General features: G+C 40.7%; 2 protein-coding genes and 1 non-coding gene across 4 annotated transcripts in view; 2 read left to right on the forward strand and 1 right to left on the reverse strand.

Annotated features, from left to right (window-relative positions):
• MAP3K19 (mitogen-activated protein kinase kinase kinase 19) overlaps positions 1-7,382 on the reverse strand; it is a 104,772-nt gene extending 97,390 nt beyond the window's left edge. The window contains exon 1 of the mRNA XM_077956513.1: positions 7,297-7,382. Within this exon, the coding sequence (XP_077812639.1) occupies positions 7,297-7,382 (86 nt within the window). The remainder of the gene's footprint in view (positions 1-7,296) is intronic.
• LOC114671630 (small nucleolar RNA U13) lies at positions 4,358-4,461 on the forward strand. The gene has a single exon (XR_003721664.1). It is a non-coding gene; the product is annotated as a small nucleolar RNA U13 (small nucleolar RNA).
• Positions 7,383-9,315: 1,933 nt separating the features above from the next.
• Positions 9,316-14,621, forward strand: part of RAB3GAP1 (RAB3 GTPase activating protein catalytic subunit 1) — a 112,664-nt gene continuing 107,358 nt past the window's right edge. For both annotated transcript variants that reach the window (XM_015109969.3, XM_077956911.1), the window contains exons 1-2: positions 9,316-9,349; positions 9,455-9,510. In XM_015109969.3, coding sequence (XP_014965455.3) covers positions 9,332-9,349; positions 9,455-9,510 — 74 coding nt within the window. In that variant the 5' untranslated portion in view covers positions 9,316-9,331. The remainder of the gene's footprint in view (positions 9,350-9,454; positions 9,511-14,621) is intronic.

Raw genomic sequence — 14,621 nt, forward strand, 5'->3', positions numbered from 1 at the left:
TTCTAAAAAAGAGCTTTTTTGCTGAGACAGCACTGGTTCGAATGTGAGCTACATCTTCTGCATGTTAAGCATGACCTATTTGTCCCTTGCAATACACTTGGAAAAGGTGAAAGATTTTTCAGGAAGACCATGAAGAAGTCTGTTGCTTTTAAGGAACACAAATTTCCTCGGAACACTTTGCCCAAAATCTCTTTTTTTTTTCCATTTAAAAGATGGTATCAGGAAGAAATAGAAGATGGAAGAAAGGGTGCAAGATAACTAGGGCATCTCAGTGGGCTGAGAAGAGAGGTAAAAGACCAGTGAGGGGCCAAGCGCGGTGGCTCACACCTGTAATCTCTGCACTTTGGGAGGCCGAGGCCGGCGGATCACTTGAGGTCAGGGGCTCCAGACCAGCCTGGCCAACATAGTGAAACCCCGTCTCTACTAAAAATACAAAAATTAGCTGGGTGTGGTGGCACACGCCTGTAATCCTAGCTACTCGGGAGACTGAGGCAAGAGAATTGCTTGAACCTGGGAGGCAGAGGTTGCAGTGAGCAGATCGCGCCACTGCACTCTGGTCTGGGCCAAGAGTCACAGACGCTTGGAGAAATGTGAAGGAACAGGATTTCCTGTAACTCTGAATGGATGGCTGCCAATTTCATTAACTAAGGTGTTTTATGACTCAGAAAGGCAATGTGAGCAGGGAGGTTCCCAACTTTATGGCATAGAGCCAAAGATGACCATCCCTTAAAGCCCTAGCTCCCAAATATGGTTGACTATTAGCTTCATCTGGAGAGAGTTTATAAAAACACAGATTCTTGCAATTCCACAGAAAAAGAAGCAAAATATTTGAAATCATTCTTTAGAGGAGAGGAATACATGTGGCTAAAAATCACATATAAAATAGTTTTGTTTATTTTCTATTTTTATTTTTTGTTTTTGAGATAGGGTCTCACTCTGTCATCCAGGCCACAGTGCAGTGGCACAGTCTTGGTTCACTGCAACCTCTGCCTCCTGGGCTCAAGCCATCCTCCCACCTCAGCCTCCTGTGTAGCTGGGACTATAGGCACAAGCCACCATGCCCGGCTAATTTTTGTATTCTTTGTAGAGACAGGATTTCACCAAGTTGCTCAGGCTGGTCTTGAATTCCTGAGCTCAAGTGATCCACCCACCTCGGCCTCCCAAGGTGCTGAGATTACAGATGTGAGCCACTGCACTTGGCCTAAAATTGTTTAATTTGACAAGAGAAATGCAAATCAACCCATTTTTGCTCATATTGCCAAATGTATAAAAGATTAATAGTTTTAAATGTTGTAGGGAAATATGTACTCATATATTATTAGTAAGTATGTAAATTAATGAAGTCCATTTTAGACATTGCAATCCGCTCCTATTACATTGCAAAATGCACATACTCTTCAACCCAGCATTTCCATTTCTCAGTATTTACCCTACAATAATTCCTACATGACCATATTTTTAAATGTTTATTATGAAAATTTCAAATGTACTAAGTAAACAGTATAGTAAAATGAACCCCCATAAACTTCTCACCCATCTAAGACTGTCATTGACAGCAAGTTATCAGTCAATAGTAAATGGTCTGTGTGTCAAAACTTAGAAGACAGTTAAACAAAAGGTGGTATATCCATGCATTGGAGTTTAGAATACTGTGCAACAGCATAAGAAAGGAGGAAAGAGCTTATATCGCGTCTTAAATGGGCTCCAAGTCATATACTTAAGTAAAAAAAGTGAATTGGTAAATAATGCATATCATATGATACCAGTATGATGAAGGAATTCAGAGAACATCTTCAGGGATCAGCCCTACCACCTACTAGGTGAGTGACTTGGGCAAGTCGTCTATGTTCTTTCTGCCTCAGTTTCCTCATCTATAAAATAGGGTTGTATGACAATAGTGTATATCTTACAGGGTTATTATGAGAATTAAATGAATTAATAGGAGTAAAGTACTTAGAGGAGTGTACATATCAAGTGACAGACATCCTTATTTGTGCAAAATATTGATAAAAGAAAAGGTAAAAACTATTTATATGCAAATATGTATGTAACAGCATAGGAAAGCATCTGAAAAGATTCATACTTAACTAGTATCAATCATTATATCTTCGGAGTATGTGCATTGGAAAGACAGTCAAGGAAGGCATTCATTTTATGCATATCATTTGAACTTTTTACAATGAGAAGACATTCCTATGACATTTCTATTACTTGTCTCATACTTAGACAATTTAAATTAAAATACAGATTCCCAGGCTGTATCTTTGGTGATAAATAGTGGTAAGTATCTCCAAACAACAGACATAAATGGAAGATGCAAGATCAACTGCAACAACATAGCAGAAGCGGTAGAGATGGAAATCTTTTTTCTTTTGAGACGGAGTCTTGCTCTGTCACCCAGACTGGAGTGCAGTGGTGCTATCTCGGCTCACTGCAACCTCCACCTCCCAGGTTCATGCCATTCTCCTGCCTCAGCCTCCCAAGTAGCTGGGACTACAGGCGCCCACCACCATGCCCAGCTAAGGTTTTTGTATTTTTGTAGTAGAGACAGGGTTCATCGTGTTAGCCAGGATGGTCTCGATCTACTGACCTCGTGATCCGCCTGCCTCGGCCTCCCAAAGTGCTGGGATTACAGGCGTGAGCCACTGCGCCCGGCTGAGATGGAAATCTTTAAACGTTAGTAATTAGACTGAAGTGGATGTTTAAAAAAATCTGAGGAGCAGACCAGCAAGCATTTGGTGATGTTATTGCTGTGAAAGTAGTTACTGGGACTCAGAGCAATGTGACACAAAAGAAAGGCAGTGCTACGGTTTGAATGTTCCTTCCAAAACTCATGTTAAAACTTAATCTCCGATGTGGCAATGTAAGAGGTGGGGCCTTTAAGAGGTGATTGGATCATGAGTTCTCTGGCTTCATGAATGGATTAATCCACTTACAGATTAATCAATTAATAGGTTAATGGATTAATGGGTTATCGTGGGAGTGGAACTGGTGGCTTTGAGGAAGAAGAAGAGATCTAAGCTAGCACACTCAGCCCTCTCCTCATGTGATGCCTCCTTGACCTTGGGCTTCTCAGCTTCCATATAACTATAAGAAATTTCTTTTTTTTTTTTTTTTGAGACAGAGTCTTGCTCTGTAGCCCGGGCTGGAGTGCAGTGGCCGGATCTCAGCTCACTGCAAGCTCCGCCTCCCGGGTTTGCGCCATTCTCCTGCCTCAGCCTCCGGAGTAGCTGGGACTACAGGCGCCCGCCACCTCGCCCGGCTAGTTTTTTGTATTTTTAGTAGAGACGGGGTTTCACCGTGTTAGCCAGGATGGTCTCGATCTCCTGACCTCGTGATCCGCCCGTCTCGGCCTCCCAAAGTGCTGGGATTACAGGCTTGAGCCACCGCGCCCGGCCAACTATAAGAAATTTCTTTCTTCATACAATACCCAGTTTCCAGACATTTTGTTATAAGCAATAGGAAACAGATGAAGAGAGTCAGGATTAGGTCTAAAACTTTGCTTTTTTTTTTTTTTTTTTTTTAGACTGTCGCCCAGGCTGGAGTGCAATGGCACGATTTCGTTTCACTGCAACCTCTGCCTCCCAGGTTCAAGCAATTCTCATACCTCAGCTTACTGAGCAGCTGGGATTACAGGAGCGCACCACCACGCCTGGCTAATTTTTTTGGTATTTGTATTAGAGACGGGGTTTCACCGTGTTGGCCAGGCTGGTCTCAAACTCCTGACCTTAGGTGATCTGCCTGCCTCGGCCTCTCAAAGTGCTGGGATTACAGGCATGAGCCACTGCATTCGGCCTCATTTGTTAATCATCTGCAGCTAGAATAGTTCCCCATCCTGAATTAGGAAAGATTAGAGTTTAAATAAGAATATGTCTGTGTGAAATATAGTAATTAGTTGTATATAGATATATGCTCACATGTACTCACTTAGCAGAATATGCTTATTCTCTAAACTTTATGTAATTCTCATGATTCTTCAATTAACTATTTTGTTTCTCACATTCTCTGTTGAAGATCCATTAAAATATTTTTAAAACTAGAAACACATAAACTTGAGCAAACTAAATCAACCTGTTAGCAGTTATGTCTTATTCAAACCTGCTAGACAACAAATTACAAACTTAAGGACTGAAATTAGCTGCTCTTGACTTATTATTACCGTTTAGAAGAATTCAGTTACTTTATATTTGAAACTTCCTGAGGGCAGGCACCTTGTTTTTATATTTTTGTTTCCCAGTTTTTGGAACAGTGCCAGGCACACAGCAGCTGCCTTTAACAAATCTTTTCTGAGTGAAAAAATGACAGGTGAGTGAATGAAGATTGCATCATTTCTCTTGAAATTCTATGGAGATTCGTGATCCTTTTGTAGTTCATGAACATGATGACTGGGTGTTCACGCGCATGTGTGAGATGTGCCACCCTTGAACTTTGTTACAATGTCAGTGTATTACCCGTCTGACCTGAAAAGAGAAAAAAATTAAATTCTTTGGAGATGCCTTGCCTAGGTGACTATACTGCTTTCTGGTTCAATCAATAGTGGACTACTTTTTAAAAAAAAAAACACATAAGATATTATGTGTGTGTTCTGAAAAGTCCTTGAATTTTTTTCTGACGTTGATTTTACAAAGAGCTTTAAGAAGTTGGATAGCCATCATGCATTCCTTTAAAAACCATATATAGTTATTTATGTCTTATCCCTAGATTCTCAGACTGTGAGAACCCAACAGGCAGAGCTTCTTTGAATCCCTCCAGAGAATTGACCATAGTGCCAAGACAGCAGACACTCGATAGATATGACCAAATGAATGAAAAAATGCTGTCCGATAATTTTGACTTAGAGAATTTTTATCCGAAGAGTTTCTTGTTCTCATACAAGTCTTCCTCTTCCAGCTGCACCTTCTACTGCACTGGTTCTCACAGAGAATTCTTGATTCTCCCTGCATAAAGGCCATCCAGATAGATGAGGATGCTATAGTCAGTCTCATAGTTGTTGCTCCTTTCACAAACAATGTTTGCTCTATAACTAAGATCTAATTAAACTGTTATGCCCCTACATTCCTCTGAGGACTAAGCTGAGGGTGATTTTTCCAGGCTTCTAATCCCTTAAATTGCCTATGCATTAGACTATCTCCCTGTGGCCATTATTGACAACACCTCAAAATATAACTGAATTGTGCCAGAAAGGAAATGCACTTGAATGGAAAAGCCCTTGCCTTTGGATGTGTAGCAAAATAGCTCTTAATACTGAAGAAACAGAATCTTTTCTGCCTTGTGAACCAGTGAAATCTAATAAAAGTATGTCTCCCCTGGGTATTTTACATCATTAGCATCCTGGCTTCGCACTTTGGTTTAACAAATAACTGATTTTAAAAATTTCTCCTGGGAGAAGGCAAGGAGCCAAAAATATCTTGGAAGAAAACTTTACCTAGCAACCTGATAGGCTGTTTCATGCAGCTTCTAAAATTTAACTTCATGCGATGAAGCTTTCGTGATTTTTTTAGTTTCTGACTTTTTTATGTATTGACACTTCTTCATGGCTAAGCTGGAAGGAAAAACAATAATGCCTTACACGTGAGTAGCACTTCGTGGTTTTCCTGGTACATTCATTATAAATGTGAGTATGATAATCGATCATCTGTTACATGCCAGGACATTGTGCTGACCATTTTACATATGAACATAGAACTTGGCCAAATCCTATGTAGAAATAGGTATTACAAGTCCCATTTTACTATTGGAGAAACAGGTTCAGAGGAGTTAAGTAATTTTCCCAAAGTTATATAGTTAATAAATGACTGAACCCAGATCTATCTGATCTTAACCCAACGACTTTCTTCACTTGAGGAGAATATTAACACATAAGTGAACAATAAACTGTTTTCCTTTTATATGCACAAATCTCCCTATGTCTATATCCATCTTTTCCTTTCCTTCTTTCTCTTCTCAAAAAAGGCCAGCCTCACCACATATGCTTCATTCCCTCTTGCTGCGTGGGCTCTGAATTCCTCCACTGCCCGGATGCACAAATCCAAGGGGTGTGATTCACAAGGAGTTCTCTGCGGGTGGCACTTCCTGAAGCAAGACTTCAGAACACAATGTGAGTAGTGTCCCTTGGAGCTATGTGACTACCAGCTCTGTGGATTTCCTTTCTTCTCACCTTATTAGGAATTTTTCCTTCAGCTCTCCCATTTCCTCTTGGCCATCAATCTCTCTCTCTCCTAGAGTATTTCCACCACCATACCAACAGGTCTGCTATACTCTGCTCTAAAGGCAAACAAACAAAAACCCACACACACACACAAAACAAAAACAAAACAAAACAAACAAAAAAAACAACCAATCATCCTAGACTACGTTCCTCTCTTACTTGCTTTTTCAGCAGCGGTCCATATTTACCTTTTGAAGTAGTTTTCTCCCTTGGGTTCTACACCATCACTCTTTCTTTGTTTGCCTTCTATTTCTCTAGCCACTTCTATTCTTTCTCTCCCTTTGCTAGATATTTTTCCTCTATCTATTCTCTAAATATAGAATTTCTTCAGGACTTTATATGAGGTGCCACTTCTTCTCTTTCTATATTCTTTTCTGGAATCACCTCACCTAGACTTGTGATTTAAAATACCATCTCAACCCCAGGTCCTGCCTCTGAGTCCTATTCCTACACTCAATTTTCTCCTTGACATCTCCCCTAAACTATCTGACAAACTTGTCAAACTTAACATCTGCCAAATTCAACTCTTGTTTTCTTGCTCCTTCCACTTTTCCCCATCTCAGGAAATGGCACCATCCTCACACAGTTGCTTAGGCCAGATATCTGAAAATTATCCTTGATTCTTACCTTTTCCTTATCCCTGAATTCAATACAGTAACAAGTCTTGTCTGACCTACCTCCAAAATACATATCAAATTAGTTCACTTTGCCTGTTGACTACTCTAGTCAAAGATTCTCCACCCTCTCTCACTGGATGTTTTAATAGTCTCCAGCTATTCTTTCTTCTTCTTTTGCCCCCTCCCATGTATTCTTCGTGTAGCATCCAGACATTTGCAAAATGTGAACTGGATTACATTGCTCTTTTGCTTAAAACACTTCAGTGATTTCCAGTGTACTTAAAATAAAGTCCAACCCTGGTGTAGAGGGCCCTATGTGATATGGCTCATGCCAATCTCTTCAACTCTATCACAAACACTGTGTTCTAGGTGCAAGACACTCCTTCAGTTCATTAGATGAATCAGACTTTTCTACCTTTGAGCCTCTGGATAAGTTATTTCCTCTGCTTAGAAGCCTTCCCCACCCCTAACTCGCTTGCCTCTATCTTATCCTTCAGCTCTCCTCCAAGATTCTTCTTGTCAAGGTTACCACTGGCCTCCACATTGCTAATAGCCATGTTGACATATGTGGCACCTCTTCTCTCTGCTCATGCAGCAAAGTTCCAGTTCTTCTACAAGACCCTGAGTTCTTTGAAGTCAAACTCTGTACCTACAATACATTTTCATATCCCTGGAGCCTAACATAGTGATTGGCTTGTAGTGGGTGTTTAATGAATGCCTGTAAGTGAATGAAGGTGCAAGTTGAGATGTTTTGGGAAAGATTGCTACAGTAGTAACCCATACTTCCTCACTAGTGTAGTGGATAGAAACCACAAGGATCATCAAGAGACAGGAGTTCAAGGCTTGGCACTAGCAGTAACAACCTGTTGTCAAAATTCTTCTAATGTTTAGTTTCCTCATCTGGTCTATCTACATCACTAAAAAAGAATGATATCTTTCATTCTTATTTTAAGATTAATAATTTTTGGCTGGGTGCGGTGACTCACACCTATAATCCCAGCACTTTGGGAGGCTGAGGCGGGTGAGCACTTGAGCTCAGGAGTTCAAGACCAGCCTGGGTAGCATGGTGAAACCCTGTCTCTACCAAAAATACAAAATACTAGCCAGGCATGGTGGCTTGAGCCTGTGGTCTCAGCTACTCGGCAGGCTGAGGAGGGAGGATCACTTGAGCCTGGGAGGCGTAGGTTGTAGTGAGCAGAGATTGTCCCCTGCACTTCGGCCTGGGCAACAGAGTGAGACTCCATCTCAAAAAAATAAATAAATTAATAAATAATAATAATAATTTTTTTTTTGAGATGGAGTCTTGCTCTGTCACCAGGCTGGAGTGCAAGGGTGCGATTCCAGCTCACTGCAACCTCCGCCTCCCAGGTTCAAGTGATTCTCCTGCCTCAGCCTCCTGAGTAGTTGGGACTACAGGCGTGTGCCACCATGCCCAGCTAATTTTTGTATTTTTAGCAGAGATGGGGTTTCCCCATGTTGGCCAGGATGGCCTTGATCTCTTGACCTACCGATCCATCTGCCTTGGCCTCTCTAAGTTCTGGGATGACAGGTGTGAGCCACCACGCCCAGCCAATAATAATTTTTATCACTGAGGCTGTATCTCCCAGTTCCCCACCTCCAAATTCCCTCTGTGGGTTGCAAAACTCATTAAATGAGATTAAATTTTTAAAAACTTTTAATTATGTAAACATTCAAACCTAAACAAAAGTAGAGGAAATAGTATATCACTGGTTTAAACAATTATCCACTCATAACTTTTATTTCATTCCTAGCCTTACTCTTTTCTCCTTCCCATTACTTTGAGGCAAACCCCAGATGTGGCAGCATTTCATTTGTAAATATTTCAGGAAGAGAATTCATAACTGCTAGCTGACACCCCTTCTGTTCTTCAACAACTTAAAAAATGAAGCGTTTGTTGAACAGCATGTTGCTCTTCCCAGAAACCAGGTAACAAGTATGATTTTATTTCGGGACAATCAACTAGGCAAGTTCTTACAGGGTCAGGGGGCGCAGGGTAGAAGTGGTGAGTATTACAGCACCTAGCTTAGTGCGCTGCAATCAATAAATAGAGGTTGAATGAAAACAAACCCAATCGTTACAATGTAAGCCAACTGGTACTAACTACAAATAGTGGTTGAATGAAAACAAACCCAACAGGCTTTAGGTCTTTTAATCCAATCTTATCCACATGAGTTTAAGGTCTTGTCCTACCACCTTGCTTCTGTTCCCTTTCTGTATTCATTACAGGAAATTTTCAAGTTTTATTAAACCAGCTACAGCGGAGTTTTATTAACCAGTTGAGGGCGGACTAAAGTCTTCCAGACTCAGACGAAGAAGCAGCACTCCTACTTACCAGGGCGACTCAGGAACAGGGGGCGGGGAGTCAGGGGGCGGGGCCGCCAGGAGCCCCGCCCAGACCCCGCCCACGGCAACTCACCATCTAGCTTCCCCATCTCTTTCGCTCTTCTTCCCGGCAGGCTTAGCGCCCGGCCCGGCGCTCCTCAAGATGGCTGCTGACAGTGAGGTGATTTCTTTGCTCCCTACTTAATCCTAGTCACTATCTAAATTCGTTCCTCCATGTCGTCTCCTTGGGGCTTAATTTCATTTTCTTTTATTCCCCTTCCCGCAGCCCGAATCCGAGGTATTTGAGATTACGGACTTCACCACTGCCTCGGAATGGGAAAGGTGAGTGAATCGCATTTTTGCTTGCCAGCTCCCATGGGCCCTGGAGTCCCCTAGCCGCTTCCCTGACCCCAGACACACCACAAGTGACGCCACTTCTGCGGGAACGGTAATACCATGGGTCCCGGGTCCCCTCCTCCTCTCTTCTCTGGTCAACCGCAAGCCTCTTCCGCGTCTCGCGTCTGGGAAGACGCGGCCCGCCCCCGTCAGCCAATCCTTGAGGCTCAGGCTCTCCCAAAGTTTTGTTTTCTCTACCGTCAGACCGCTTTCCTTAGACTTTGGTTTTCTGGTTGTTACCCACTCGCAAGAACAATTTCCGAGGCTGCAACACCCGTTCCGGTTTTCATTACCGTTTAACTCATTATCGTAAGCAGTAAACTTGGCAGGTGCGTCCCCCACCCCATCCCGTATACGTTGGTATACCCTTTTCAGGAGGAAGTCTTTCTTCAGAGTATTGGTGGTTGTCCGTCTGTCACACTCCCACCATCTCCATGCTGTCTTTAATTTTTTATTTTTATTTATTTTTGGAGACAGAGTCTCAGTCTGTCGCCCAGGCTGGAGTGCAGTGGCGAGGTCATAGCTCACTGCGGCCTCGAACTCCTAGGCTCAGGTGACGCTCCCGCTTTAGCCTCAGGAGGAGCTGGGGCCACAGGCACGCGCCATCACGCCAAACTAATTTTTTAAAGATCTCGTTGTGTTGCCCAGGCTAGTCTTGAACTCCTGGACTCAAGCCTCGGCCGCCCATAATGTTGAGATTACAGGCGTGAGCCTCCGCGCCTGGCCTATCCTGTCTTTTAGAATAACCTTTTAAAAAAGTCTGCATATGGCTTTGGAATGCTTTGATTTAAGTTGTTACATTTCAGTGGGTACTGTGTCCAGGCTTCCTGTGCTTATCAAACTCAGATGAACAGCTGTCTGGGTGAAACTGTTCTATCACTGAAATTAGTTGAAAGCCAAGTTTATGGAGGAGTGATAGCTTAGATCGAGAAGGTTTCTGTTGAGTGTCACAGAAAGCCTTCAGTTTTCTGGGTGTCGAAGTCAGTGTTTACGCTGTTATAACATTTTATAATCTTTCTGGTTGGGAGAGGAAATTTGTGGATGTTGTGTCATTAGGTGGTCCTTATTGGAATAATAGACCTGTGGTACCCTTCATAAAATTATCAGTAAGACATAACCACACTGGCAAGATTTCACTGAGCAGGTACTGGGTGTCCAGAGCTATCTACAAAGGGAAAAGCAGAAACTTGACCCATATATTTTTAAAAAACAACAAACAGCAAATAGTTAAAATGTAAGCCAATTTATACTACCTATAAAAATAATAATTAAAATAATTATTATTTAAATAGGGGTGATATTGTGGGCTACAATAGTTGGAGATATTTTCATAGAAAACATAGGAAATGAGCTGGGCCTTGAAAGTGGGAAGTGGTTGGTTAAACATGAGAATGGACTGACATGGGCAGAGACACAGGTGAGAATGAACCTTTGAAGGGACTTGTATCTTTACTAGAGTGAAGACTGTCTATTGAAGGGAAATAAGTAAGGTTAATGAGGAAGATGGGATTGGGTTATGGACATCTTCCCAAACTAAATGCAGGAATTCAGATTCAGTATTCCTATGACCAGTGATTCTCATACTTTACATCAGAGTCATAGATTGCTGGACACCATTCTCAGAGTTTCTGATTCTGTAGGTCTGAGGTGGGACTAAAAATTTTGCTTCTGTAACACGGTCTCAGGGAATTCAGATGCTGCTGGTCAGGAGACTGCACTTAGAAAGAACCACTGGTTAAGACAATAGTGAGAGACCCTTGATTTTAGAGTGGCCAGGTGATATGATGAGAGTGGTTTTAGGACATGGTGTAGAATAATGGCAGGAGACTTAACTTGATTCGTAATTAGGATGGTGATTTGTGGACTGGAATACAAAGGGAGCCTAGAAGGGAGGATTGTAACATATTTCAGAGAAGATTTAGGTAATAAGCTTGATGATACGTTAAGAGTGGGAAAAATCAAATGTGAACTGCAGTTTTTTGCCTGAAAGAATGAAGATAAGGAAGTGTCAAAGTGAGAAGATTTGAACCTGTTTTGAACCTGTTGATTTTGAAATAATTTGATGTCTTGAAGGTAGTTAGAAAAATGTAATTCAAATCTTGGAGGGTGGGGGTAGGCAAACATCAGAGTTTTGAATGGAAAAATGATCACTTTCCCTTAGTTAAAAATATCCTGAAGTGGAATATTAAGTCCTTTAGCTTTGCATATGGAAATAATTATTAATGTAGTTATAAGAACTATTGCAAAGTAGAAAATTCTGTTTTTGGCTTTTATACTGTTTGTAGTGTGCATTTTACAATGCATGAGAAAAAATGTTAAGACTTTGAAGTCTCAAACCTTGAGTTTAATTTTAAATGAAAGATCTTATTAATACAATATGTTATGAACTATGTAGATCATTTATTGAGAGAACTGTATAGAAGCCCATAACTCTTTTTATCGTTTGTTCATTGACATAATATTTATTGAATCCCCATGTGTCAAGCACAGTGCATATTAGGGATTTAGGGATGTGGTGGTTAGTAAAACAGGTACGGTTTCTGCTCTTACTAAATGTACAGTCTAGTGCATTACAGACACAAATCAAGTAATACAAGTGTGTAATTATGAGTTTATGTAAGAGCTAGAAAGGGAAGGAAACCTGGTCTTATAAGAACCTATAACAAAGGGACCTAATATAGAATAAGGAATCAGGAAATGACCCTTCATTTCCTGAGAGCTTTTAAGGGAAAAATTACTTAGTTTTTCTAGTCAAATCTCAATACTTGTAGGATAAAGTCCAAGTCTCTTAGCTAGTACTGATAGAATTCATTATTCTTATAATAAGTATTTTAAGACATTCCTGGCCGCGCATAGTGGCTCATGCCTGATCCCAGCACTTAGGGAGGCTGAGGCAGGCGGATCACTTGAGCTGAGGAGTTCAAGAGGAGCTGGAGCAGCATGCTGAAACCTTGTCTCTACTAAAAATACAAAAGCTAGCTGGGTGTGGTGATGTGCACCTGTAGTCCCAGCTAGCCAGGAGGCTGAGATAGAAGGATTGCTTGAGTCCTGGAGGACAAGACTGCAGTGAGCCGTGATTACACCACTGCATTCCAGCCTAGGTGACAGAGTTCAGACACTGTCTCAAAAAAAAAAAAAAACAAAAAACATTTCTTCTATAACTGTAACAATAATGCCTTATAGTAGAATAAAATATAAAAATCACCTGTAAACTTACCACAGGAAATAACTACTGTTAATTTTTGGACGTATTTCCTTTTAACCTGTGTTATTTGGATCAAATATTAATATTTCTTTTCTTTTCTTTTTTTTTTTTTTTTGAGACAGAGTCTCACTCTATCGCCCAGGCTGGGGTGCAGTGGCACAATTTTGGCTCACTGCAACCTGTGCCACCTGGGTTCAACCAGTTCTCTTGCATCAGCCTTCTGAGTAGCTGGGATCGTGCCACTGTGCCCAGCTAATTTTTGTTGTATTTTTAGTAGAGATGGGGTTTCACCGTCTTGAACAAACTGGTCTTGAACTCCTGACCTTGTGATCCACCTGCCTTGGCCTCCCACAGTGCTGGGATTACAGGCGTGAGTCACTGTGCCTGGCCTTTGTGTATTTTCTTTTGACTGACATGATTTTTAATGGGTGCATATTAGTCCTCGGAGAGGATGAACATACCATTAATTTACAAGGGTTTGCTGCAGTTGGGCATTGAGGTAACTTCCAGTTTTTTTACTTTCATAAATATAGTATACATTTCATGCAAATTTTTGCTTGCCTATGGATATATTTAAATTTTTTCTTTTTGGTAAACATGTAAACTTGTTTCTAGAGCACTCATTTTCAAACCTACTAATTGTCATGACTGACCCCCTGCCATGAATTAGTGTATGAATTGATACTGCATTTAATTTTAAAGAGGATTTACTAAGAAGCCTCAGATGAATCATAGATTTATTATTACTACCTTAAAACATAAATATTAGTTCATAATGTCACTGAAGAAAAAAGTCTGTTGCCTTTTCATACAGTTTGACTAAAATTAACTCTAGTACTCTAGTAGTACTTCCTAGGTGTTTAGGGAGCAATGTTGCTGTTAGATTGCATCATACTTAGCTTATATAAGAAGTCAACTTAGAGTAATAACAAGTCTTCTGAATGTGTCTTTGACTGAGACTTGACAGTTTTCATTTAGTGATGTTGAACATGTTGCTAGTCAAAATTCAGTTCTCTTTTTAATAGGCCTTCTTGATCATTGGATTTAAAGATTAGTGAATAGTTTTAAGATCTGTCAGTTATCCTTAAAATTGACATATTTACTTGTAATTTCTTGTCAGCTGTCCATTAAAACTTGTTTTAGTTTCATGAACCAAGTTCCCAAATAATACTTTCTTTTTTTGTTGGGGTGGGGGGAGTAAATCAGGGAATTCCTAATATATTTAAAGGAAAAGTTTATTTAAGTAGGTCAGTTATTTTGGGTAGGAGAGAGATTATTGGTTTCATAATTTTATTTATTTATTTTTGAGATGGAATCTCGCTCTGTCGCCCAGGCTGGAGTGCAGTGGCACGATCTCTGCTCACTGCAATGTCTGCTTCTATGTGATTTTCGTGCCTCAGCCTCTTGCATAGCTGGGATTACAGATGTGTGTCACCATACCGGGCTAATTTTTTTTGTATTTGTGATAGGCTAGTCTTAAACTCCCAACCTCAGGTGACCTGCCCACCTCGGCCTTCCGCAGGGCTGGGATTACAGGCATGAGCCTCTGCACCCAGCCCATAATTATCTTTAATAGTATCATTTTAGTCTGTCAGTTTTTATTTGTGCCCCAAATTTGTTTTATTCGTTTTAATAGAAATTCGTTAATTCTCAATTTACATTTTGTGGAAGGCAGAATGCTTTTGTTGGGTAAGCAGTAGATATAAATGAATCAAAACCTAAGAATTCTTGAATGAAAGATTATTTGTCTTACTCCATATCCATAAATGAAGTTAGCAATACTAGGTGTACTGAGTCCTCTCTGGTCTAATTGTTAAAATATAAAAAATACCTTTTTAAAGAAATTATTTAA

This window comes from Macaca mulatta, chromosome 12, assembly GCF_049350105.2.
Source record: "Macaca mulatta isolate MMU2019108-1 chromosome 12, T2T-MMU8v2.0, whole genome shotgun sequence".
NCBI classification, from domain to species: Eukaryota; Metazoa; Chordata; class Mammalia; order Primates; family Cercopithecidae; genus Macaca; species Macaca mulatta.